Source organism: Podarcis erhardii (genome assembly GCF_964252035.2).
Source record: "Podarcis erhardii genome assembly, chromosome: 2".
NCBI lineage: Eukaryota > Metazoa > Chordata > Lepidosauria > Squamata > Lacertidae > Podarcis > Podarcis erhardii.
The window spans coordinates 51939519-51963562 of record NC_138498.1 but is presented as its reverse complement, the minus strand read 5'-3'; the positions used below and the strand labels follow the sequence as shown (position 1 = coordinate 51963562).

Sequence of the window (24044 nt, the reverse complement as noted above, 5' to 3'; positions counted from 1 at the left end):
CCTGCTTCAGAGACATCTACTGTGTTACACCTGCACCAGGGGCTATTGCATGTATTCTACATATTCCTACAGTGGTATCAGATAAGGCACTGCAGAGGCAGGCAAAATACAAGGGAGAGAGTTCCCCTTGGTGGGCTACTTCAGACCAAAGTTGTGGCTTGGAGAATTAACATGGCAGTGGTGGTTGGTGCACATTGCAGAGTGGAAGGCAAAGAGGTCAACAGTATGTGGAGCCAGAGCTAAGGACAGGAGGAGTCCACAAATTCTAGGCTTGTCACCATCCTCTCTGCTGAGTTCTACAAGAGCAACCCTGAGCTAAGGACTGGTTGTAATAAGGCAGGTGGATGGGGGCTGGGCTGAGGTTGGTGGAGCAATGTCCCATTCGCCCTAATAGACCATCCTCCACTGGAATAGGGATATGGCTGGATTTTGCTCCAGCAAAATCTGTGATAATAATGTAAGAAAAGGCTGATGGAACAGGCCAATATCCTGTTCTCTGAGGCCAACCAGATGCCTATGGGAAGTCCACAAGCAGGATCTGAGCACAACAGCACTCCCCACTCCTGCAGTTTCTAGCAGCTGGTATCCAGAAACAAGACTGTCCCCAACTGTAGATGCAGAGCATGTAAAGAACCCAAGGTAAATGCTGGAGCAAACAGCATGTTTGGAGTGGAATCACAATGGCCACATGAAGCGGCAGATCTAAGACCTTTCAGAAACAACCTGCCCAATTGGCAAGGTGAGTAGTTGGTGAAAACACACCACCTCCTTGCCGTGCTGGATGATGAAGATGCAGCTTTCTGAAGTAGACCTGTGGTACTCTGGACTTCTCCCTTTACATGCCATGGTTACATTTGTGATCCATTCTGCAATTTTAGGGAGTAGAACAGATTCATTTTGCTCTCTTATCACAACTTGCTGCCGCAAAACCACTTGCATGTGGTCACTGCTGCTGCTTAAGCAGCTGAGGAGAGGAAGTTAAGGGAACTGTGGCAAGACATGTTCCCGGCTGTCCCTTGTGATGACATACAACAGACTCCAGCTATTAGACAGCAGTGACAACAAAGTACATGATTGTTCAACATGGGGCATTTGGTGGTTTTGGATGTCACCATTCTGACAATCAATGATACCAACTGGGTTGAGAAATGGAATAGCATCTAGTAGATTTTCCCAGAAGAATGTGCCACCTCACCAGGACAGGATATATTTCCTTTTATGTTTAATTATTTGCTGCAAATAGCTGTGATAACTTCAGTCTTAATTATGCTTCAAGAAGCTTAAGATCCTTAACTAGATATGGTGTTAAGCCCCAAACTGATACAAGAGGATTAAAAAAAAAGCCTGCTCTTTCTCTCTCTCTGCTATTGGCTACATAGTTGACATTCTATAATACTCACATTGTAGCAGCTGGGAAGGACGACTGTTGCCCTCTCTGGGCATTGTAACAAAACCCACAACTCCTACTCATGCAAGTAGCAGGGATGAACTGCTAAGCTTTGCTCCCTCTGTTGCTGCCCGCATTGCCCTCCATGAGTTGGAGGGTGAACTTCTGAGGTAGGGAGCCTTTTGTATTTGTGGAAGCTCCACACATGATTTAAAACTCTGGGTTCTAAATAGCCAACATATATGAAACTGGAGGTCCACACCCCAAATTCCACACCCAGCCTCCTTTCTGAGTGGGTATATCACCGAGTCTGGCTCTGTGTCTAACTAGAGCACAAGGCGCTGTCCATGCCACTAACAGCCAATATGTATATATATATATTATAATATGCTTGAGGTTTGACTAAATGGGGTTTTTTGGGAGGGAGGTGGAGGCTCCTACATACCTGTGATTTTATAGTTTTTAGGGTGGGATTTCTGCAGTGATGAGAAGTTCCAGTGGTGCAGCACTTACCCAGGTTTCATTTCCTTTGGAAGGTCGCTGGAAGCCTATTGGTCTGCATTTATTTGCAAATATGCCGGTTGAGCACAGGTGGAGATTTGCAGCTGAAGCACTCCAGCAGGCAGCTGCAATCCACAGCTCCCACATCAGATCTCTTTTAGGGACAGCCAGTATCGTAAGATGCTTGCAGAACCCAAACTCGACTGTCTCTGGGCTAATGGACACAACCTCTTTTTCATGGGTATGTAAAATGAGAGTCATAATAGTGATCTATAGTTAGAAGTCAGCAGGTGTGTGGGGGTGTGTGTGATTGGGTTGTTGTTTTTATTTTGATTATATATAGTGTGAACCGTCCTGAGACCTCCAGGTATAGGGTAGTATATAAATTCTAATAATAATAATAATAATAATAATAATAATAATAATAATAATATGGCAACCCTATTTTCAGCTGCAGTTTCTCTTCTCACACAGATTATTATGAACCTTAGCTTAAGGAGTGGAAGGACAAGTATGCTCTTTTGCCAAAACAGCTTAGCGTTTCAGAGTAGTCTCCAACTATTTCCTAATCACTGTGGGCCAACTATTGAGAGAAATCAGCCACTCTCTCTAATGAAGGGAAGGTATTAGACAGTCCATGTTAAATGAATCACCTCCTGCCCAACCTTACAATCTCTTTACAATTGGATAAAAAGGTTATTTGGGCCCTTAGCTGCATAACTGGTCTGTTAGAAAGCAGGCAAAAAAGTTCAAGTAATGTACCTTCACTTTAGGACATTTCTTCCTTCATGGTTCTTAATAACGCCACTTCCTTTGCATATTTCAGTCCAAGCTCAAATGTCACTTCCTTCTGAGAATTTTGTTTTTGTTTTTTAAAAATATGAGTCTTGTATTTACTTTATATCACCACCAAAATACAGCAGTGACAACAAAGAGGGGCATACAGTCTAGCAGAGGGAGAAGAGGAGAGGGTGGTACTCAGAGTAGGCCCACTGAAATGGAAGAACATGACAAAGTTAGGTCCATTAATTTCAGCGGGTCTACTCTGAGTTAAATTTAGTTAAATACCACACTATTCATTTACTTTTTGATATGATTATTTATCTTTCTCCTTAATGTGGAGGCAGCCAAACAGGTTCTACTTGTATTACTTAATTTAGCTCTAGAACACAATGGAACAACAACATCCTTAAAATGTATCACATAACTTACAAAACTTGATTCCTTGCTCATTATTCTCTCAATAATTTTTAAAACGAAAATCCTTCCTTCTATATACCCTAAAAAATGTGAAAGACAGCATTATCCAAATGATGATAATGTCCATATGTTACTGTTAATGGCCTTGGGATACGCTTAACATATGGCAGAAAGGTTCTCTAGGGCCACAGCAGTATCACTGAAAGTAAGCAGAAGTTTGAGGAATGTGTCATCATTTTAGGAGAGTTCCTCCTTCCTGCTTCTAAATATTGTCCCTTCCTCTGCATGTTTCAGTCCAAGTTGCAATGGCGCCTGACCTTTCACCCCAGGTTAATTCTATGAATAATCACGTGTTGCAGGTGAGAACCTTACTTGGCACTGGAATGGGGGTGAGGGGGAATATTTCCCAGCTGGACTATGTCTGTTTGCTGTGGGGAATTGCAGCTCCATATTATGAAGCCCCCCCGCCCCCTAGATTCTTTCTGGTGCTATGTTACTCCACATGTCTACAGCTAAGACATTATCCCACTTCAATTTGTTATGCAACAGCAATGCAAAGGTCTGCAAAGTGGCATGCAGAGCAGGTGACTTTTTGTTCCACGCCATTAATGTTAGACGTGCCTTGTTGAACCAGATCAAAGTCCATTTACTCCACCATTCTGCTTCCAATGGCAGGCAGGCATGCAGGCAACTGCTGCTGGGCATGGGGAACGACCATTCCAATGTAGCAACAATGATTGCAGCGTTCACAAAAACCACCAGCGAACAAACTACAAACAGTGGCATCAGGTCTATTGATCATGGATTGTTAGTGAGCAACAAACCATGACATAAGAGAAAGTCAAGGCTTTCTGGCTTATTTATCCTGCTCACGCCAAGGAAGGAGTAAAGTGGGAGTGATCAGGCAGCATCCTCCAGCCTGCTACTCATTCATAATGCACCATTCTCACCCAGAAAGCCTGGCTTATTAATGTGTGAATGCAGCCATTGTGTGGCCTTCTGCCCCCTGTAGTGTTTTCTCTACAGTTTCATTCACACACACACACACAACCAAGGAAAACAGAGATTGGGGAGGAGCCATAACACAGGGGCAGAGAACATGCTTTGCAGGATCTCCATTAGTATGAATGTGGAAGATTTTTTCCACATGAGAGATCTTGGGAGAGCTGCTGCCAGTCAAAATAGCAGATGATAGTGGACTAGATAGACCAGTGTATGACACTGCCATACCCTCCTAGGCTGGAAAATGTTCCCTCTTTAAGAGCACACAGAAGTAATTCCCACTGTGTTCAGTAAAGTTTACTCTCGGCAAAGCATGCATAGCAGCACTGCTGCGGCTGCCTAAATCAGTAGTTTTGTATGAAGTAACTGTGAGAACTATAGCAGCACCTCTCTCTGCCTAAAACAGAGTGGATATTATTTGGGGCTTTGTGAGGTGATTGTACATTACAAGTACCTTTACAGCAGTTTGAATAGTCCTATTTCGCTGTTCTTTCCTAGCAATTGGTATTCAGAAGCATGCTGCCTCCGATCTTGGAAATGGCACAGAGCCATTGTGACTCTTCTGTTAGCAAAAGGTAAAGGTAAAGTGACCATTAAGTCCAGTTGCAGAAAACTCTGGGGTTGCAGCGCTCATCTTGCTTTACTGGCCAAGGGAGCCAGCGTATAGCCAGCATGACTAAGCCGCTTTTGGCGAGCATGACTAAGCTGCTTTTGGCAAACTAGAGCAACACACGGATATGCGGTTTACCTTCCCGCCAGAGCGATACCTATTTATCTACTTGCACTTTGACATGCTTTCGAACTGCTAGGTGGGCAGGAGCAGGGACCGAGCAATGGGAGCGCACCCCGTCGCGGGGATTCGAACCACCGACCTTCCAATTGGCAAGCCCTAGGCTCTGTGGTTTAGACCACAGCGCCACCCACGTTAGCAACTGACCTTAACTGTTTAACCATTAGCAAACTGACCTTAATTGTTTCCTCTCCTCTCCCCCCTTTTAAAAATGGTTTAAACTCACAGTGGATCTGCTTGTACTTCTTATTCCTTAGCAGCAACTGGAACACGTTCAGTAATGTTTACTATCTGGGTAGTCCCACCCCATTCAAAGGGAAGGACTGGAATCTCAAACAATGCTTGGCTTTGGTAAACCACCAGAATGTGTAGTAGAGTAACATTTTAAGCCCCGCCTCAGCTCATAGGAAAATTGCCTGTTAATGAGTCAGATCAGTGGTCCACCCAGCTCAGTATTTTATTTTATTACTATGCTGACTAGCAGTAGCTCGCTAGTATCCCAGACAAAGGTCCTAGAATCATAGAATCATAGAATCATAGAATCATAGAGTTGGAAGAGACCACAAGGGCCATCGAGTCCAACCCCCTGCCAAGCAGGAAACACCACCAGAGCACGCCTGACATATGGTTGTCAAGCCTCTGCTTAAAGACCTCCAAAGAAGGAGACTCCACCACACTCCTTGGCAGCAAATTCCACTGTCAAACAGCTCTTACTGTCAGGAATTTCTTCCTAATGTTTAGGTGGAATCTTCTTTCTTGTAGTTTGGAGCCATTGCTCTGTGTCCGCTTCTCTGGAGCAGCAGAAAACAACCTTTCTCCCTTCTCTATGTGACATCCTTTTATATATTTGAACATGGCTATCATATCACCCCTTAACCTCCTCTTCTCCAGGCTAAACATGCCCAGCTCCCTTAGCCGTTCCTCATAAGGCATCGTTTCCAGGCCTTTGACCATTTTGGTTGCCCTCCTCTGGACACGTTCCAGTTTGTCCGTGTCCTTCTTGAACTGTGGTGCCCAGAACTGGACACAGTACTCCAGGTGAGGTCTGACTAGAGCAGAATACAGTGGCACTATTACTTCCCTTGATCTAGATACTATACTCTCCAAGCCCTACTTGGAGATGCTGCAGAATGAACTTGGGACTCCCTGCGTGCAAAGCAACGCTCTAACACATAACTCTCCCGAAGTCAAAATAGGGCCATTATTTCAGTAGAGGCGAACACAAGAAAAAGGGATGTGTTGGAAGAACTAGGGACAAGCCGACCATCGGGTTTAGAAGGGATGGCAAAAGGGTATTGTTGCGGAGTGCAAACATTATGGAATAGGGGTGTGTTCCCCAAGCAGGGGTATGTATGGGGTCTGAATTCGGGTAGCGGTTGGCAGCGTTGCTGTAAAGCAGAGTGGCTGAGGACAGTGCGCGCTGCAGAGAAAGAGATCGGGGTGTGTCTCTCTAGTCTCCCTTCCGCCGCCACCCAAGAGTAGGCTCGTCGGCTCGTCCGGATCTTCTCTCTCCTTCCCGCCAAGAGGCTCACTTCCCACCAGGCGTGCAGCACAATTCCGCACCTGGGCCCTTCTCCTGTTGCTCTTCCCAAAGCTCTCCGCTCTCGGGAGCCGACGCTGCTTTGGGAGCCAGGCGCCCCAAACGAGGGGCAGCCACAGCAGCGAGCGGCGTCAGCTGGGAGATCGCGGGACCGGGGAGTTTGCAGGCGGCGGCGGACCAAAGCGGAGCCTTCACTGCGTGCACCTGCAAGCGGCGGCCGCGGGGCAGCTCGTCGGAAGGCGCCGCGATCCGCTGCCGCCCGTCGGTGTCCGCGCCGCGATTGTGCCGCTCCGTCTCTGTGTGTGGCTCCCTCCCTCCCGCCTATTGGCTGGGAGGTGCGCGACGTCACAATTGGGAGTTCCTATAACTCCCCCCCACTCTCAACATAACGGGCTCCGGGCAAGTTCTAGGCAGTCGGGAGGTGACGAAAGGGAGGAGGGTCCGAGCAGACAAATGCCTCCGCGGCGGCAGGTTGCATGCGGCTCCCGGTCCCGCCAAGTCCCGCGTGCGCTCGCCAAGCCTGGATCTTCTCCAGCGCGCCCGTAGCCGCCACAGAGAGCAGAGAGCCTGCAAAGGGCTCAGCGGCCGGGCGCTTCGGAGCCTTGGTCACACCCGGCTGGACGGACAGACACTCGGCGCGCGGACCTGCCGAGAGGCGCTCCAAGTAAGAGCGGCGCGCAAGAAGGGCTCGGACGCAGCTGCTTTCCCGGAGGGGCCGAGCGCGATGGAAGCGGTGAGCGCCGCCAGCGCCCTGCAAGCCACGCTGGGCGCCAACAGCAGCAGCGGCAGCGGCAGCAGCGGGCAGAGCGCGGGCAACTCGACCGGCTCGGAAGAGAGCTGGGTGGTGGGCATGGGCATCCTCATGTCCCTGATAGTGCTGGCCATCGTCTTCGGCAACGTGCTGGTGATCACCGCCATCGCCCGCTTCCAGAGGCTGCAGACGGTCACCAACTATTTCATCACGTCGCTGGCTTGCGCGGACCTGCTGATGGGGCTGGCGGTGGTCCCTTTCGGGGCCAGCCACATCATCCAGCTCACGTGGAAGTTCGGGAACTTCTGGTGCGAGTTCTGGACCGCCATCGACGTGCTGTGCGTGACGGCCAGCATCGAGACTCTGTGCGTCATTGCCGTGGACAGGTACTTCGCCATCACCTCCCCCTTCAAGTACCAAAGCCTCCTGACCAAGAATAAAGCCAGGATGGTCATCCTGTTGGTTTGGGTCATTTCTATCCTAACCTCCTTCTTGCCCATCCAGATGCACTGGTACAGAGCCACGGACTCCAAGGCCAAAGAGTGCTATGCCGATGAGACTTGCTGCGACTTCTTCACCAACAAAGAGTATGCCATCACTTCTTCCATCATCTCCTTCTACTTGCCCTTGGTAGTCATGGTCTTTGTCTACGCCAGGGTCTTCCAGGTGGCCCAGAAGCAGCTGAAGAAGATAGGCAAATGCGAAGGGAGGTTCCACCAGCAAAGTTCACAGCAGGAGCAGCAGGCTGGAAGGGGAATCCACAGGAGGGCATCCAAGTTTTGCTTGAGGGAACACAAAGCGCTCAAAACCCTGGGCATTATCATGGGCACCTTCACGCTGTGCTGGCTCCCGTTCTTCATCGTCAACATTGTGCATGTCGTCTCGGAGGACGTCATCCCCAAATTTGTGTACATCTTTTTGAACTGGGTGGGATATGTCAATTCGGCCTTCAACCCTTTGATTTACTGCCGAAGCCCAGACTTCAGGTATGCTTTCCAGGAGATCCTTTGCTTCCGGAGGTCTGCCCTGAAAATGTACGTCAATGGATATTCCAACAGCAATGGGAAAAACGATTTCAATGGGGGTCACAATGGCTATCATATGGGACAAGAGAAGGCTAGCGAACTGCTGTGCGAAGAAGGAAACCCCCATGCTGGGGAAGAGTTTTTGCACTGTAAAGGTACTGTCTTGCATGGTAGCATTAACTCCCAGGAGACCGAGCCTAGCACAGGGGACTCCCTCTTGTTGTGATTGTTGTCATTGCAAAGTGCAGAGAATAGAATGTAGTGGCTGTCTGGCAGCCGCACTCAAGACAAGGTTTACCCAGAATGTGGGAGCTGCCCCGTAGTTTAGCAGTGGATGGAAATGTTTAAGGATGGGCATATGTGGATTTGTATATGTGCATATTAGAGCCCCCTTCTTCCACCAAGGGTTAAGACACTGCAGGGGTTAGCCTACAAAGGAGTTTATTCTTGTGATGTAGTGTTACCAAACTCATCTACCTCACAGGTGTAGGAATAATATTGAACTGAGCTGCTGTTCCTAAAACTGAAATCCCTACACGCAAGAAGGAATTTGGTGCTACTGATGGCTCACCCTTTCATCGGAAAACAATAGCTTTAAAGACTGTTTTAAGGCAAGAAGTTAGGGTTGGCTGTAGAGTGCTTAGGAATCTGTAAAGTCAAGTGTTTACTTTTGTTTTCAGAATATTGTCCGTAGTAGTGACCAAGTTTCCTGAACATGTTCTTCGCTGCAGCAAACATTACCTTTGAAATCCTCACTAATGTCAGCTGTTTGTTGATATTAGCACAAAAAACCCTTACAATTCCCCTTCAATTTAGATTTGTATTTATTTTCTACCCACACAACCCTGATCTTATCTCATTTTCATTAGCCGGCACTATTCAAATGCCAGATACTTATGTAGTTGTGAAAGCAGTACCTGGTGTTGCTTTCCAGCGAAACCAGTCCTCCCTCGCTGTTCAGTTATGATCATTTCTCCAAGGCAATAATATGCTGGTGTCCTGCATTGGGGCTCACTGTTCCCTATTAGAGTCTTGGCAAATGGACTGGGCATCAGCTTAGATGACAAGGAACCTGTGTGCATTAAACCTTGTAAAATCATTAACCCAAACTTTTTGCTGCCGTTGCCATAACCCAGAAAGTGACAGCAAGAGACCTAGAAGAAGTGAAATACGTTTAAGCCTAGTTTGCATTAGGGTATAAAGCATTTCATTTCTAAGGGCAGAGGAGCTGAATCACCTGCTGTGCCAATGATTTCATTTGCCCTTCTCTGACTTCTAGCCCAGCAATGACAGGAAGGTAAAGGTATTTATTACTCAGAGCAGTGCTTTGCTGGTTTTGGATCAACAAGTAGCTAGCAAGCTGTTCTCATTTAGGAACCCTCCCACACTAACTAGTTAAGTTTATGGAATGATTTTAAAGGCATTAACCTATTAAAACTATAATTAGGGTAGTAATCACTCACTTTCCACTAATTCTACTCTTTCTGTTTGACTAAAACACAGCCCACAAGAACCCACAGGCAATGAATTCTGGGATAGATCTGGGATTGACCTGGCCTATTATATTCCTCCTTCATTTGTTAAATTAGTACCCAGTGTGCTTGATGCTCTACCTCATCCCTGCCCTGGAGGTGTTTAGGTGAAGTAAAGGGTTTATGTGGCCATTTGTATTTTAGGTTCACTGAGCTGTATAGCCACTTCCCCTTGCACCACCAGACATCTTGCCCCTTTTGGTTCTCTGTAAAGACTGCCTTCCTTTTCTGTTCTGGGCCTGCAAATCATCCTGTGCTCTTCTGCAAAACTAATCAGTGCTGCTGCTTTTGAACAAAAGCTGAAAGCGTGTCGTGACAAAGCTTGTTGCTGTGTCAATCAAACCCTGTTTCCTGATCTGAGTAGGGTGTACAACTCTTGTCACTTTTTGATTCGAAAAAAATAAAAGCATCTCAAACAACGACAACAAATGCCAAACTGTTAGGATTCTAGAAGCAGGAGATAATTCTTGAAATATTATTCTGAATGTTTTTGCTTTCACATCTGAACTGAGCTTTACTAATAAGGCTGAGACTGTTGCTGGGGATGCACAATCATCTCCCTGAGGCTGTCCGACTCAGTTTAGTGGGTATCTCTCTCTCTCTCTCTCTCTCTCTCTCTCTCTCTGTGGTGCATTATGAGTGGGCCAGCAAACATTGGCCACCTTCCATGTGAACTGCTGGATGTGTGCCTCTTTCGGTTGTAGTATATGACACAGTGACCTGTCGTGCATAACCCATAGATGTAGTGAAATACAGAATAACGAAATGAAATAATGGAGAAAGGCAGCATCTGCAGAAGGTCCCAGCATTTCCAGGTAGGGCTGGTGAGGAATCCTGTCTGAAACCATGGAGTGCCTTTGCCAGAGCTGAGCTCGATGGACCAATCTGACTCAATATAAGGCAGCTTCCTAAAAATCCATTTGTGTTTCTTCCATTGGCACAGAGCTCCCTCACCTGGCAACCAAAGCCTAACTCCCATTAATTTCTAATGTACTTGGGAGAGGAGAAGACTCATAGAATCATGGAGTTGGAAGGGACCAGACAGAAGGAAGTATGCATTGTTTTTTCCCAGATTAATTTGACTCATGGCAACGAAGATTGTGATTAATTGTATTTCAAAGGAGTCAGTATTTTTAGACACACTTTTGAAACAGCCTATAGAAATTCCTTAATTGATAGTTCTCTATAAAATGCTGGACGCTCCACAGGAGACTTTCTAAGGCTGCCAGTCCTATGCCCAGTTTCCTAGGAGCTGGAGCATAGGATCCCTTTTTATGGAGAAACGCTGAGTCAGCTCGGTCCAGTTTTGATTTGCCTGCTTTCTGGTTTGCTAGATTTTCTGACATGTTGCTTTCCTTTTCTTCTGAGTTTCCTTTATGTCAGCTCCAGGGCTGTCAGATGGGAACCTGATATGATGCATGAGTCAACAGGTGCAAGAAAGAGGGGGGTAGGAAGTCTGAAGTGGGTGGAGGACAAGTGCCAAGCTATGTCGTCAGGGTCTTTGGTCCTGTCAGGACACAGAACAAACTTGCAGATGATCCAACTATTGATGTTTTACATAAGTACAACCCTCCCCCATTCCATGCACAACTTTACTTTCAGGGCATGATTGACAAGGGGATGTGAAAGTGCCCGAGACTGACACAGCAGAGGATATAATGCAATCTGCTGCCTCTCTACAAGGCAGTGGCACATTTTCATTTCCTGTTTGTCTGCCTATCTGCTCATTATTATTCTAATTCCTCTACTTAGCATCTGGGTAGCTGAACTGAAGGCCTTCCCAATCTTTTGGGAACAGAGTGCTATTTTAAGCTCCCCAGAACAACCAGAGATTCCCTCCCCCAGCCCTACCCCCCGCTGTAAACATCAGAGAAATTGCAACGAGTAAAACATAATACTATATACATATTTCTTATGTTTGCAATATTGAAAACCACCCCCAGCACTTTTAAGGACATTAGTTCACCATAGGTAAATTTATAAAACACAGTAAACCATGGTTTATGATGATGGGAATGAGCTGCCTTCGGTTTGTGCACCTCTCCTCCTCTGGCACATCCCTGAGAAGGAGATCAGAAGATTTCACTTCCGTTTCTAGTTACTGCAGTTTAGCATTATGCCCCAATTCTAAACTCTGATTAATCTTAGCTATGGTTTGTTGAAACAAGCCAACTTCATAACTCAGGCAGCAGTGGTTTAGAAATCCCAGGCATCAGAGAATGCCTTGTCTTCCTTCAACGAGTTCTTGTCCCCTTTCTGCATTAACAACCTTGTGTGGTGTCAGGGCAGACCTCTTTGCGTCTTCCCTCTTCCTGCAGGCATATCTAAGGGGCCAAGATACTGGTAGTTGCCTGGGTTTGATTCATGTCAAGTGACATTCAAAGCGAAAGTTCTTCCATCTCTCTGAAATGATGCTTTGAGTGATAGGTCAACTTCTTGGAAGTTGAAGTCATTTTCCTTGGCTCTCTTAATATCAGAGACTTCCTGTTAGCACAGAACTGTTGTTGTTTCAATATCTTTGAATGTGTTTGTCCATTATTATTATTTTAATTGCTTGAAATAGCTACTGGCCAATCATGGTGTCTTTCATGCTGCTGGCAGCCAATAAATACATTTGGATCAGACCCTGAGAATTCTAATAGGAAGTTTCCTAGAATAGTGTCTTGATGGGAAAAACATTGGGGAAGGGGGGAAAACTTGTTTTGTTCTTTTAGGCCTAGCCTCATTTTTTAAAAAAAGTGTGTTGGGGACGCACTCAAAGCACTTTATATAAATATGTATGGACTTATATTTTGTTTATTGTCTGACACAATGTAATTTCAAGCAAGGGGCTGCTAAAAGAATTGTAAAGTAATGAGAAGCATGTATGATGTATGGGGGGAGGGAACAATCTTTGCATTGTGATATGAAACTGGCATTTGCAATCTTTTTGTGGTAAGGTAGTGTTCACGGTGTTGTCTGCAGGCCGGACATCGATCACCGTGACAAACAAACAAACAAACAAACAAACAAACAAACAAATAAAGGCTGAAAGCCTTTCTCAAAACAAGAACAAAAGTCTGCAAACAACTCTTAATGAAAGTGAGAGCAAGTGGTATGAACTGTATAGTGTTGACCGGAATGTATGGAGAGTTGTTTGTGCTCAAAACGCCTTTGGGATTGCCTCTCTTTGTTTTGTACATATTAAAGCACTGATGGACTTTCTGCTGTTTTACACTCCCTTTTCTTTTGCTTAGCAAACACTACAGTGGGCATCACTCATTCATTAACGGCATGTCCTGGCTGGTGTGTCTTTATTCAACACATGCTTGATAGGGAAGTTCCTTTCTCTGGAAACACAGAAGAAGACTCCTGCCTGCCTGTCTCCTTTCTGGCTGAACCAGTGAAAGATTTGCTGAGTCCCATGAGAAATGCTGTTTGCAGAATGTGCAACATTTATTTTTTCACAAAACTCTTCCATCTACCTCTGCTTTCTGAGCACAGCCAAACCCCTTAGCTCTGCAGTTCACAACGCAGAGTACTAACCACTATACGATCAAGGCTCGCTTCATTTTTTTAAAAGGCCATGCAGTTCAAAAGCATTTTTTGCCACATTCATATTTCCCGTCCCATAGTGCACCTTCATAAACCTTTCAACTTGTGCCTCTGTCAGGCTTGAGGCTTGTTTTTACTCAGGTCAAGTTATTACGGGACTCAAAAGCCCGGCCCTTCCTGAACTTGGATGCAAGAGGAAGGACGTGTTGCTGCAAGCTTTGGAGGGGAAATCCTACTGGCGGAACTCTGACAATTCTCCCTCCTGCTTGTCAAGTACACTTAAGGGATAGGCTCAGAGCAGCTCTCTTTCCAAACAGGATAGGAAAGCAATCATGGATTGTCTCCTGTATCTCTTCATTTACCCATAGGTTACAATCCTAAATGGATTTACAATGGAGTAAACACCAATGAACACAGTGGGACTTACTGCTGAGTAAACGTGTTGTAATTATGAAACATGCTTCCTGTTCCTGTATACAGAAAGGTGTCTTTCCATCAAGATTCCATCAATCAGACCACTGGTCCATTGAGCTCAGACTAGGGTTTCTGGCCCAAGAATGAACAGAGCACTATGAAACAGAATGTAAGGAGAGGAACCTTCTAGGAGAACAAATCTGGGATACTGTAAAACTCAATGCTCTACGCTGTTCCCAACCTTTGAAGCACATCTTTTGCTGGGGGGCTTATTTAACACTGAGGTCCCCATGAAGGAGGGAAATTGGTGGAGAATCAAGAGCACAGGTAATTTGGACAATCTGAAGGGTGAGGTACTTAGAACTTTCCAAACTGAATAAGTGTGGAAGGAGAAGTAAAGGTAAAGGGACCCCTGACCATTAGGTCCAGTTGGGACCCACTCTGGGGTTGTGTCGCTCATCTCGCTTTATTGGCTGAGGGAGCCGGCCTACAGCTTCTGGGTCATGTGGCCAGCATGTCTAAGCTGCTTCTGGCGAACCAGAGCAGCACACGGAAACGCTGTTTACCTTCCTGCTGGAGCGGTACCTATTTATCTACTTGCACTTTGTGCTTTCGAACTGCTAGGTTGGCAACACTACTATTACAGCCTTCTTGCAATGAAGTGCATCTTGGGTCTTGAAGTATGTTTTAAAGTAGATTCAAACTCAGTAGATGTTTCAGTGTTTAGAAAAAATGAAGTTTAGATTGAGGGAGCTTCTCCTAGTAGTACTCCACATGACATGTTCTTGGGTGCCTTATGCTTGCTGGATACCAATCATCGTACTCAAACAGCAGGCAGATCATTGCGGGTTTTGTTTTGTTTTTTAGTGTTATTGATTGGTTCCTCCCCTCTTCTTGCTTATTATGAGGTCCTAAGCAGGCCCAGTGTGTTGCTTCATCTTGGTAAGAAGCCTGACCACATCTCAGGGCTGTACTGTATGTGGAATAATGGCACTAGAAGGGTACACAATTGAGAAAAGTCAACAAGTCAACAAAAACATTTTCTCTTCAGATAAACATTAACAGACTGTCCTAGCACTGTGAAACCTGACACAGGGGACTTGGCAAAATCAGATGATGTTTGCTAATGAAGCCTGTTTCACACAGCATATGGCTTTTAGGTCGGTGTGGGGCAGAAAATATTCCAAAATGAAAAACGCTTTGGGAAAATTTCCAGGCGTTTTATTTTTCCACAGAAAATATTCCGTTTCATAAGCTCATTAATATCAATGAACGGATGACCACTTCAGATGCAATATTAAGCAGGTCTAACAGTTTCAACTTTTTTAGATTTGCTTATTAAAAACATTGCAAATTACTCTATGGCACATACCTCTGATTTGAATAGGGAATTTTCCTGCAATTCCCCCCCCCCCCCAATTCAAAATTTTCCAGAGAGACCAAATCACTGGCTTAGGTACAGGAGACTAGCATGCAGTACAGCACATTCACTGGAACGCAAACATGTTTACTCTGCCAACAGTATTTCAGGATTCCCTAAAGAAGACTCAGAATACAAAACTATACATGTCTACTCAGAGTAAGCCCTGCTGAGTTCAGTGGGACATACTTCCAGTTAAGTAAGTTTAGGACTGCAGCCTAATACACACCTGCAGACAAAGGTGTCAGAACCAGTCTTTATTATAGATAGAATTGTTTATTACATTTGTATCCTCTCTTAACTCCAAGTTGCTCAAGGCAACACCCATATTTCTCCACCGTGTTGCCTTTTATCTACACAACTTCATGAGCTGCAATTAGACTGAGGGAGAGCGACGGGCCTCAGCTCACCCAGTGACCTTCATGGCTGAGTGGGAATTTGATCTCAGGTCTTCCCAGGTTCAGTTTCACACACTAACCACTATGCCACATATTTTTTTTTATTTGTTTAACAAGATTAACATACCACTTAATAAAAAACAATATTCTAAGTAGTTTACAGAAATTATATATTCATTAGAGACGGCAATAAAAACAGACTTCCGGGCTCCACCCACACACTATGCATTTAAAGCAGTATCATACCTCTTAAAGCAGTCATGACTTTCCCGAAAGAATCCTGGATTTGTTAAGTGTGCTGAGAGTTGTTATGAGACCCCTATTCCCTGGGAAGTAAGGGCAGCAGCTTCAGTACTCTTCCCTCATGTATATTTCTACTCTGATTGACCATCACCTAGAGCTGTAATTGGGTATGATTGCTTGGCTCTTTTGGGTTGAGGTTGCACCAAGGCTATGCTTGACTCTGGCTACATTTGCACATTGTAAGCTGGACTTTCTGTCTTATAGTGATTTATCTAGAGTGAGCAGCATGCTGGTGCACTCACTTCATCTCCTCTGGTGTGAGCAGGATAAATAACCGAGGAAGCCTTAGCTTTGTGTTACGTCTGAATCAGAGCTTGTGGTTTATTTCTCTCTAACAAGACACGATCACCGGCCAACCTGTAGCCATGGCTTGTTGGGGAGCAACAAACCATGATTTCTGGTTCAAACATAACAGGAAGCTGAAGCTTTCTGATTTGATTATCATGCTCCTGCTGGGGAGGAGTGAAGCAGGAGCAAATTGGGCAGCGAGTACCAGCATGATGCTCTTACACAATAAACAATGACATGTCAAAAAGTCTGGCCTATTGTTATGTACAAACACGGCCATTGGTTGCCGATCTGTGGTTGTTGCATGACTGGGTCTGTAAACTATGTGAAAATATTTCACATGACTTAATCTTTTTTATTGCTGAGCGAATTGCTGGTAAACGAAAATATTACATTAATATTGGTGGCGGCCTAGTATGCAGAATTAAAAACTTCCTGAAACATGTTTTGCTGCAGTTTACTGAAGTTATCACTCCAGGAGCGCCCCATTTTGATGACACAGGATACTGAGCTGTTGCGCTCTGTGAGTTTTCTGCCCTCATAACAGTGCTTGCAAACATTCCAGAAGATATGGGAAACTGTAGAAATCTGTCCAGCTGACTCAGTAGCAAGAGGCAAGTTGGTGCTGTCAGCATATTACATGCTTACGCCCAATTTTCGCTTTGGATCAGCTTGCACATGGAGCCTTTGTGCTATCTCAGCTACCTTAAATTCTGAGATTCAGTCCACAACTTCTGTCGCTTGAATCCTACATGAACCTTGTATAATCTTGTGCTTGTAGTCCATACCAAATTGATGGGGACCTCAGGCTGGGGCGGGAGAGGAAATGCAGCCCTGCAGGCTTATCTGGTCCTTGGGTCTCATGCCATGTCACACTTGCTCTCCAGCCACACCCTCTCTCCCCAGGCCACACTCCTCACCTGCCCTGCTTTGCACACTCCTTGAGTGCTTACGCTTGGTTGCAATGTGTCTTTGAACTCTGCTAGTGCATCTTGCTTGTTTGAATGGAGCCTAGTGAAGGGTGTGTGAAGAAATTAGCCTGCTGTTCAAAGGTGAAATTTACATGTGTTGCTTTTCCTCCTTTTGCTCCTGACCCAGCCCACCACTGGCATGCAGCCCCTTGCCCAAAAGGGAGTGTGGCCCTCAGACTGAAAAGGTTTCTCTGCCCTCCTATAGAACTTCTTTCCTGGGTTTATGGAGTTTAATTCAGGCACATAGGAACCACCTGCTTTATGATCAATGTCAGGGTCCTGCTCTCTTTCCCATGTGGGAACAGGTAGGCAGGTATAAGAGATGTGGTCTACTGTGTGGTTCTGGCACCAGAGCCATGTCATGCCCTCCAAATGAAGACTTGTCAAGCTTCTTCCTTCTGCCTCTTTTAAGATCTCTGTTGAAGACATCTGCATGTCAGTGTTTTAAATACTTTTAATGTTTAGTTATTGCTATTCTTTAATGTTTAGTTTTATCTTTGACCGGCATTTGGGTGACTGCTGCTCTTATAACAGTTGCCTTTAATTTAGTTTTCCCTTACTATTATTATTTTTACTATTTTGTGCATTGTGTTTGTTTTGAATTGTGTATTTCATTATTTCTAAATTCCAGAACAGTAGGACAGGAAAAGAAAGGTGTTTCTCTTCTCCTGCCACAACTGCCAGTCTGGGTTGGCCAGCTCTGCAAGGGGACACTTAGGAAGACTGCCACCATATTTCCCTTATGCTGTCTTCTAAGCTTGGGCAGAAGTGAGACCCAAGTGCTTATGAAAGGAGGCAGGGAGAACACTTTCAGCCATCTCTCATCAGCGCCCAAGATAGCTCATGGTTCTCTGTCAAATCCCACTGAGGCACACACATGTAGTGTGAGGTCAAATGGTCTAGGTATGTGACGGGCAAAACTGTCCTACTGAGTCTGACACAAGGGTCTCAACAACCAATTTATGAAATTGATTTAGGAGAGGACTGTGTATGCTGCCTTGAGCATACATTAAATAAACAAATAATACTCACTCAAGTTTGCTAACAACTGCTGACAACTAAAGCTGCTAACAGAAGTTAAATGTAGCATAGTATGGATAGGCCTCCTACCAAAGTGTAGTGATGTGAGCTTCATCTTCTCTGGGAGCAGCATCCCTGCTGTTAGATAAGCCTCGCCTAAAGTCCACAGGTGTATCAGAAGCAGCCTGAATGCTGAATGAAGAATTGCTGACAAAATTGGTACCCCAAAATACTTGATGCCAGGATTATTATTATTTTAAAAAATAATTAAAACAAAATACGAAAATGCCAGGATGACGACGACAATTAATAATAATAATAATAATAATAATAATAATAATAATAATACTCTACTCTTATCCAACACCTGATCTGTGTATTTATTTATGGGCTTCAATAATGAATAGACTTCTGCCATTGCATGAGAAGCAATGCTAATCTCATGCTTCCAGCCTCTAACTCCTGGTTTTGAAGATTACATAAGCGATTCGGAAATGTGGTGTAATGGGGGGGTTGGGGTTGCTTGTGCGTAACCCGCAAACTGCTGCAAGCTGGGTTGTTTGGTTAAAACTTTCCCCCCAGCTGGACAGCCTCCAGTCTGTGGCTGTCTCAATCACTGGCAGAATCCGTCAGTGGGCATTTCCTGAACTTTTTCCAACATAAAAGTTCTTTGACACCAAGTCTCCGCCTAGCCTCCCTGCACGGAAGCTTTCTGTGCAGAGTGGGCATCCCAAGCGGAGGTTCTGTGCTCTCCCCGCTGGTCTCGCTAGAACAGTCTCGGAGCCCTCCCTCCGAAGCTCCCTCAGCCTCCCCTTTCTTCCTAGTGTCACGCCTATCTCCTTCCCCAGCGGAAGCTCCCCCTCTCTCCTTGCTGGTTCCCTCTCCAGCCTCATTGGGGAGCCTTACCTCCACCCTTGGCTCTGATGGCAGTTCCCTGACATGTGGCATCAAGGAAAATCTTTTCTGAACTCTCCATTCCGCCGTTGTCCTTCCCTATCCGGGCTCCAGTCTTCTGTATCACATTCCCTTCACCATATCTTATTTCCTTCATCATATGTGCTATGTGATTCTATTTAACTTGTGTGTTTTATCCAGCCCTTATGACGAAAGTTAATTTGGGACAGATTGTTCATTGCCCCAAATTAGACTCACTCCTTTCCTGCCCCCAACAAAAAATTGTACACTGTACCTTTGCTAGGTTGCCAAGACACCATCACTTGCACTTTTCTCAAAATGAACAAAGTGTCCTAAGCAAACTTTCATGGGCTAACACATCTCCCTTGCAGAGTCTACTGAGCATGTAAGAAATGCAATGCTGGAGAAGCCCTGGTGTCTTGATGTCAGGGATAGTCAAAGTGGTGCCCTCCAGAGGTTTTTGAGCACCACTCCCATCCTCACTGACCATTGTCCATACTGTGCGGGGCTGATGGGAGTTGCTGCTCTAAACATCTGAAGGGCACCACATTGCTTACCCTCATAAGTTCCTTAGAGCTGCTCTTACCTGACCAACCTCTCTTTAAAAAAGTATTTGAAAACTATTTTGTATTGAATCTGTGGCACTCAACTGATTTGGAGAGCCTATTTTAAAAAACGGAAACGGTATTAACATGCCCTCAGATGTCCCTCAGTAGAAATCTTGGCCACTTGGATTTTGCCTTCTCCATCAAAGTCAACTTGAAGTGTTTCCATTCATGCCAGCATCAGATTTCCAGCCCACTGAGAATCCAAAATGGTAGGTGTCCTGTTCCCAGAGAGGAATGCTGACTGCTATTATGATTTTGCCTCCCAAACAGGTAGATGCTAGAGTTATGCCCTTGCAACTAAGGATGAGGAAGAAATTCAATTCCGTTCACATTTAAAGGCGAACCTACCTAATTCTCCCTTTCCAACAACAATGTGCAAACCAAAACACAGCCATCTTAATGTAACTTTTAAATGTTTGCTGATAACTTTTTTATGCCACCAGGCTTATGCATACAAGTAAAATAACTGCTTTAACAGTCAGCTAGTGATTTTAATTGTTGTATGGCTTTTAGCGTATGGGTATGTTGATAACTGTTGCAAACCATGTTAGTTTTTAAAATAAAACTGCAGTATATAAATATTTTTATAAATAAAATGAATACATTATGCATTTCTGATGCTATTCTCCAGTCAAAAATGCACATATTGAAATGTGCATACAAATGTACATATTATTGAAAATAGCATACAGAAGTGCAGTATATTAGGAAACATTGGTTTGCAAAAATGTCTATATTAGACAAATATATATATTAGACAAATATATACATATATATATTAGACAAATATATACTTATATATTAGGATAATTTTGAGCTGAAATGCTGAATTTTCATAAAGGCTTTTAGAAACAAATAAATCACAAACAGGTGTTGGAATGTGGAGAACCGAACTTAAGAGTGGGAAAATAAGAAACTGGGGGAAACTGAAATTGACAGATTAGCCCATCCCTGCTTGAGGCCCAGACACCTTTAAGCCTCCCAATTCAGTGGGAGACAAGATAGCAGTGGCTCCTCCTGCCATATTGCTTTCCAGTAATCTGGTTTGTGGCTACCTCCTTTCCCCCCTGCTCTGTGATGCATCTTGGAGCCCTTCTCACTACTATAGATGATGATGCTGATGCTGATGCTGATGGGGCAGTGTACAACAGTGTCAGGACAGGACAATCAGCCATTGCACTGAAATATTTAAAGCTCTGCTGATGAGATGGCAATCATAGTAGATGGTTGAAAGCTAGCAAGACAGAAAACAAGATGCCGGACAGTCTGCTGGGCATATCGGATTGAGGTTTCATTGTTGCAAAGAAGGGAAACTGAATCCATGGATTTTAAGTGCCGCTTACCCTAGAATAGCTTTGGAGATAATGAGCACCAGTTGTTAGAGTAGAAAGCACAACTCGATTAGAGTCACAAGGGAAGGGGAACAGTGATTGACCATCCATTTTCTCAGTGTATGAGGTCTTTTTTTAAAACCCTATTAATAACTCAGCTGAATGAAAAGCCTTATTGTGGAATGGGAAGCTTACTTAAATTATACCCTCTCAATAGAAGAGAATTATAATTGAAAGGGTGTATAATATTGCTGGAAATCAGCAAGACTACACAGAAGAAACTCATCTTATTTACTCTTGTGTCTTTTGTACAATCATACATACTGCTGAGGGGAGGGGAATGCTAAGAAATTTAAATTCTGGCAGGTAATTGCTTATTATGTATGGTTGGGCCCAATTTGCTTCACACGTGTTCAAATAATGACTATTACTGGTATTTCTAGTGCTTGAATTGTATTCTTAAAGAGAATGTTTCTATTATTGTGTTAGGTTGCCTTCCCATGCATTTTTTCTGTCTCTTCAAGGGCTGGCCCTGTTATTGGACAGAGGGAGACAGCTGCCTGAGGCAGCAGATGCTGGGAAGTGGGTGGAAGTGTTGAACAAGCATAGGCAAACTTGGCCCTCCAGATGTTTTGGGACTACAACTCCCATCATCCCTAGCTAACAGGACCAGTGGTCAGGGATGATGGGAGTTGTAGTCCCAAAACATCTGGAGGGCCGAGTTTGCCTATGCCTCTTGTTGAAGGATAGATCTGTGAGTACTACTCAGCCTGCCCAGCATTTCCTCTTTCCCTCTGGTGCAGTGGAGGGTGCTGTCCGGTTCACCAGTGTTGACAGGCCTGATAAACGTCTGGGTTTTCCTGGATACGTCCAGGAATTGGAGGGTCAAAATGGCATCTGGGCAGATTTTCGCCCAATCAGCAAAATGTCTTGGAAAACCTGGATATATGGGAACTAGAGCAGTTTTTTTTAAAAAAAGACAAATGCTGTGAAAAACACTTTTTTTGGTGGGGGGGAGATGTTCCCCAAAATGCTCAACAACTTTGTCTGAAATTTCACTTTGGGGAATATGGCAACTCTAGTCAGATTCAACTGCTAGTCCAGGTCGGCTTCTATAAAATCGAAGGGACACTATATTGTCCTTTTTCTGAAGCAGCAAAATGCTTTGGGCTCTTTTGACTATAAAGTGTCTGTACTGTAAACAGTAAATGTGCCAATTGCTGAAGTGTCCTAGAGTCTACAGAGGAGGCTGCAGTTCAGTGGAGGGGGATCTGTTCTGCATGCAGAAGCTCCCAGGTTCAATTCCTGGCACCTCCAAGTAGGGCTGGAAAAATCTCCCTGTCTGAAAACTTGGTGAGCCGCTGACAGTCAGTGCAGGCCATGCTGAGTTAGATAGACTAAGGCTCCGACTCAGGCAGCTTCTTATATCCACAGTTTCTAGTGCTTCACAACAAGCAGATAGCAGTTCTTCCTTTGTTGTAGGGGATTCCAGACAACCTTCCTTCTTGATGGCCAATAAACTTTATGTATCCTTTGGAAAGCACCAATTGTTTTGCCCATGTAAAAGCAAAGCTGCTGAGCAGTGTGTGTGTGTGCATGCATCTGTTTGCTCTAAGCATTAGTTACTCACCAGAAACCCAGCCCTGAGTGTCACCGTGGAGCCATTTCACATTCTTCATGCCACTTGAAAGCAGTTTGAGGAGTGCAGCTGCAAAAGGCATGCCTTTGTCCTAGACACTCCTTGCAGACTTCAACTCTTACCCTTATAAAGACACACACACAAACCCACAAGGGTTTTAATTAGGTGGTATGAAACCCACACAATTGGCAACTTTCTAATTACATCTCTCTTTTGGAAAGCACTTAGCTTTCTTTCCCATGACCAGTCCGTAAACATGAATCCAGCCTTAAAATCTTTAAACATAGCTCTAGGTAAATCATTCTAGAGTAATATAGAAAGTAGAGGTTTGGAGTTGGTTGTGAGAGAGCGGAATTCTATTCAGTACTCAGCCATAGGTTCTTGGGGACGGAGGTGGGGGAGGGAGGTTGGCCGAGCCGGACTCAGATGCCCAAAGGTGTTGTTGTTTTCTTTTTTAAAAATAACTGCCTGCATAGGGCTATTTAAGGATTAAAGTGAGATTAATGTTATCGTAAACTATTTTGCATGCTAAAAGCATTATTGAAACCCCACTGTTACCCCCTTATATTTCTAAACATGTCATTGAAAAGGTGGCAATGCAATTTGATTTTGGCATTATTTCTGTACTGCTTTTGGGCTTCTTAAAACACAACAGTGCTGGCATTTTGTTATGTATTCCTCTTATGAGCAGCGCTTTCTCCTTCCCCAGCATAATGAATCCTTTAGCCCAACATTCTGGTAGTATGAAGTCCTTCCCACTGAATCTTACCTGCACTTAAACCCACACTTTCTTGTCTGGGTGTTATTAACAATGAATATATTGCAGTCAAGTTTAGGATTAGGGAATTATATCAAAGCACATGGTTAGGGCTGCCAGATTGTAATTTGCCAATTCGCTCTGTCATTTTAAAACTAACAGTTTAGCAGCAGATGCTGCAATAACCTGCCTACTTAGCCTTTGTCTCCACCCACCCTACAGCTGTCACCTGGTTTCTGTGTCATGTTCTTGGAATTCAACTTGCCCCTGTAGGCAGCAGAGTATGGCAACAGAGGTGATGTGGGGTGGGGAGTCAAAACCCATTACTATTTCTGCAGCAGGGTCTCTGACTCCAGTCAATGGCACACCTTGGCAATTCAAATTTCAGTGATGCTCTGCGCAACACCAAACCCCAATGACCTAGAGCCACACAATCAGCATGAAAGGGGAGCATTTTAGCACCTGAGAAGTAGTCTTCTCATGCTGACTGGAGCCAAGCAGAGTGAAAGGAGATGAATCAGCCACTGAGGATTGACTCCTAGGGTCACTCTGGAGAAGGCATGCAGGAAGAACACGGAGGAGGTTTTTGTATGTTCCAAAGCTCAGCAATTAGGAACAATGAAGACACAAGGGTCTTCACTTTCAAGAGAATGGTGTGCAAGTTCTGATACATACAAAGGAACTTCAAGGAAATCACAACGTAAGCCACTCCAGCAGA

At 44.7% G+C, this 24044-nt stretch overlaps 1 protein-coding gene across 4 annotated transcripts in view; it reads left to right on the top strand.

Moving 5' to 3' along the window:
* The first annotated feature begins 6732 nt into the window (after positions 1-6732).
* Positions 6733-24044, top strand: part of ADRB2 (adrenoceptor beta 2) — a 62920-nt gene continuing 45608 nt past the window's right edge. The window contains exons 1-2 of one of the 4 annotated variants that reach the window (XM_081852128.1): positions 6733-8351; positions 12965-14045. In XM_081852128.1, the coding sequence (XP_081708254.1) occupies positions 7145-8351; positions 12965-13224 (1467 nt within the window). In that variant the 5' untranslated portion in view covers positions 6733-7144 and the 3' untranslated portion in view covers positions 13225-14045. Of the gene's footprint in view, positions 8352-10671; positions 10805-12964; positions 14046-24044 lie in introns of those variants that run through there. The other 3 variants (XM_081852131.1, XM_081852129.1, XM_081852130.1) reach the window with 3 other exon arrangements.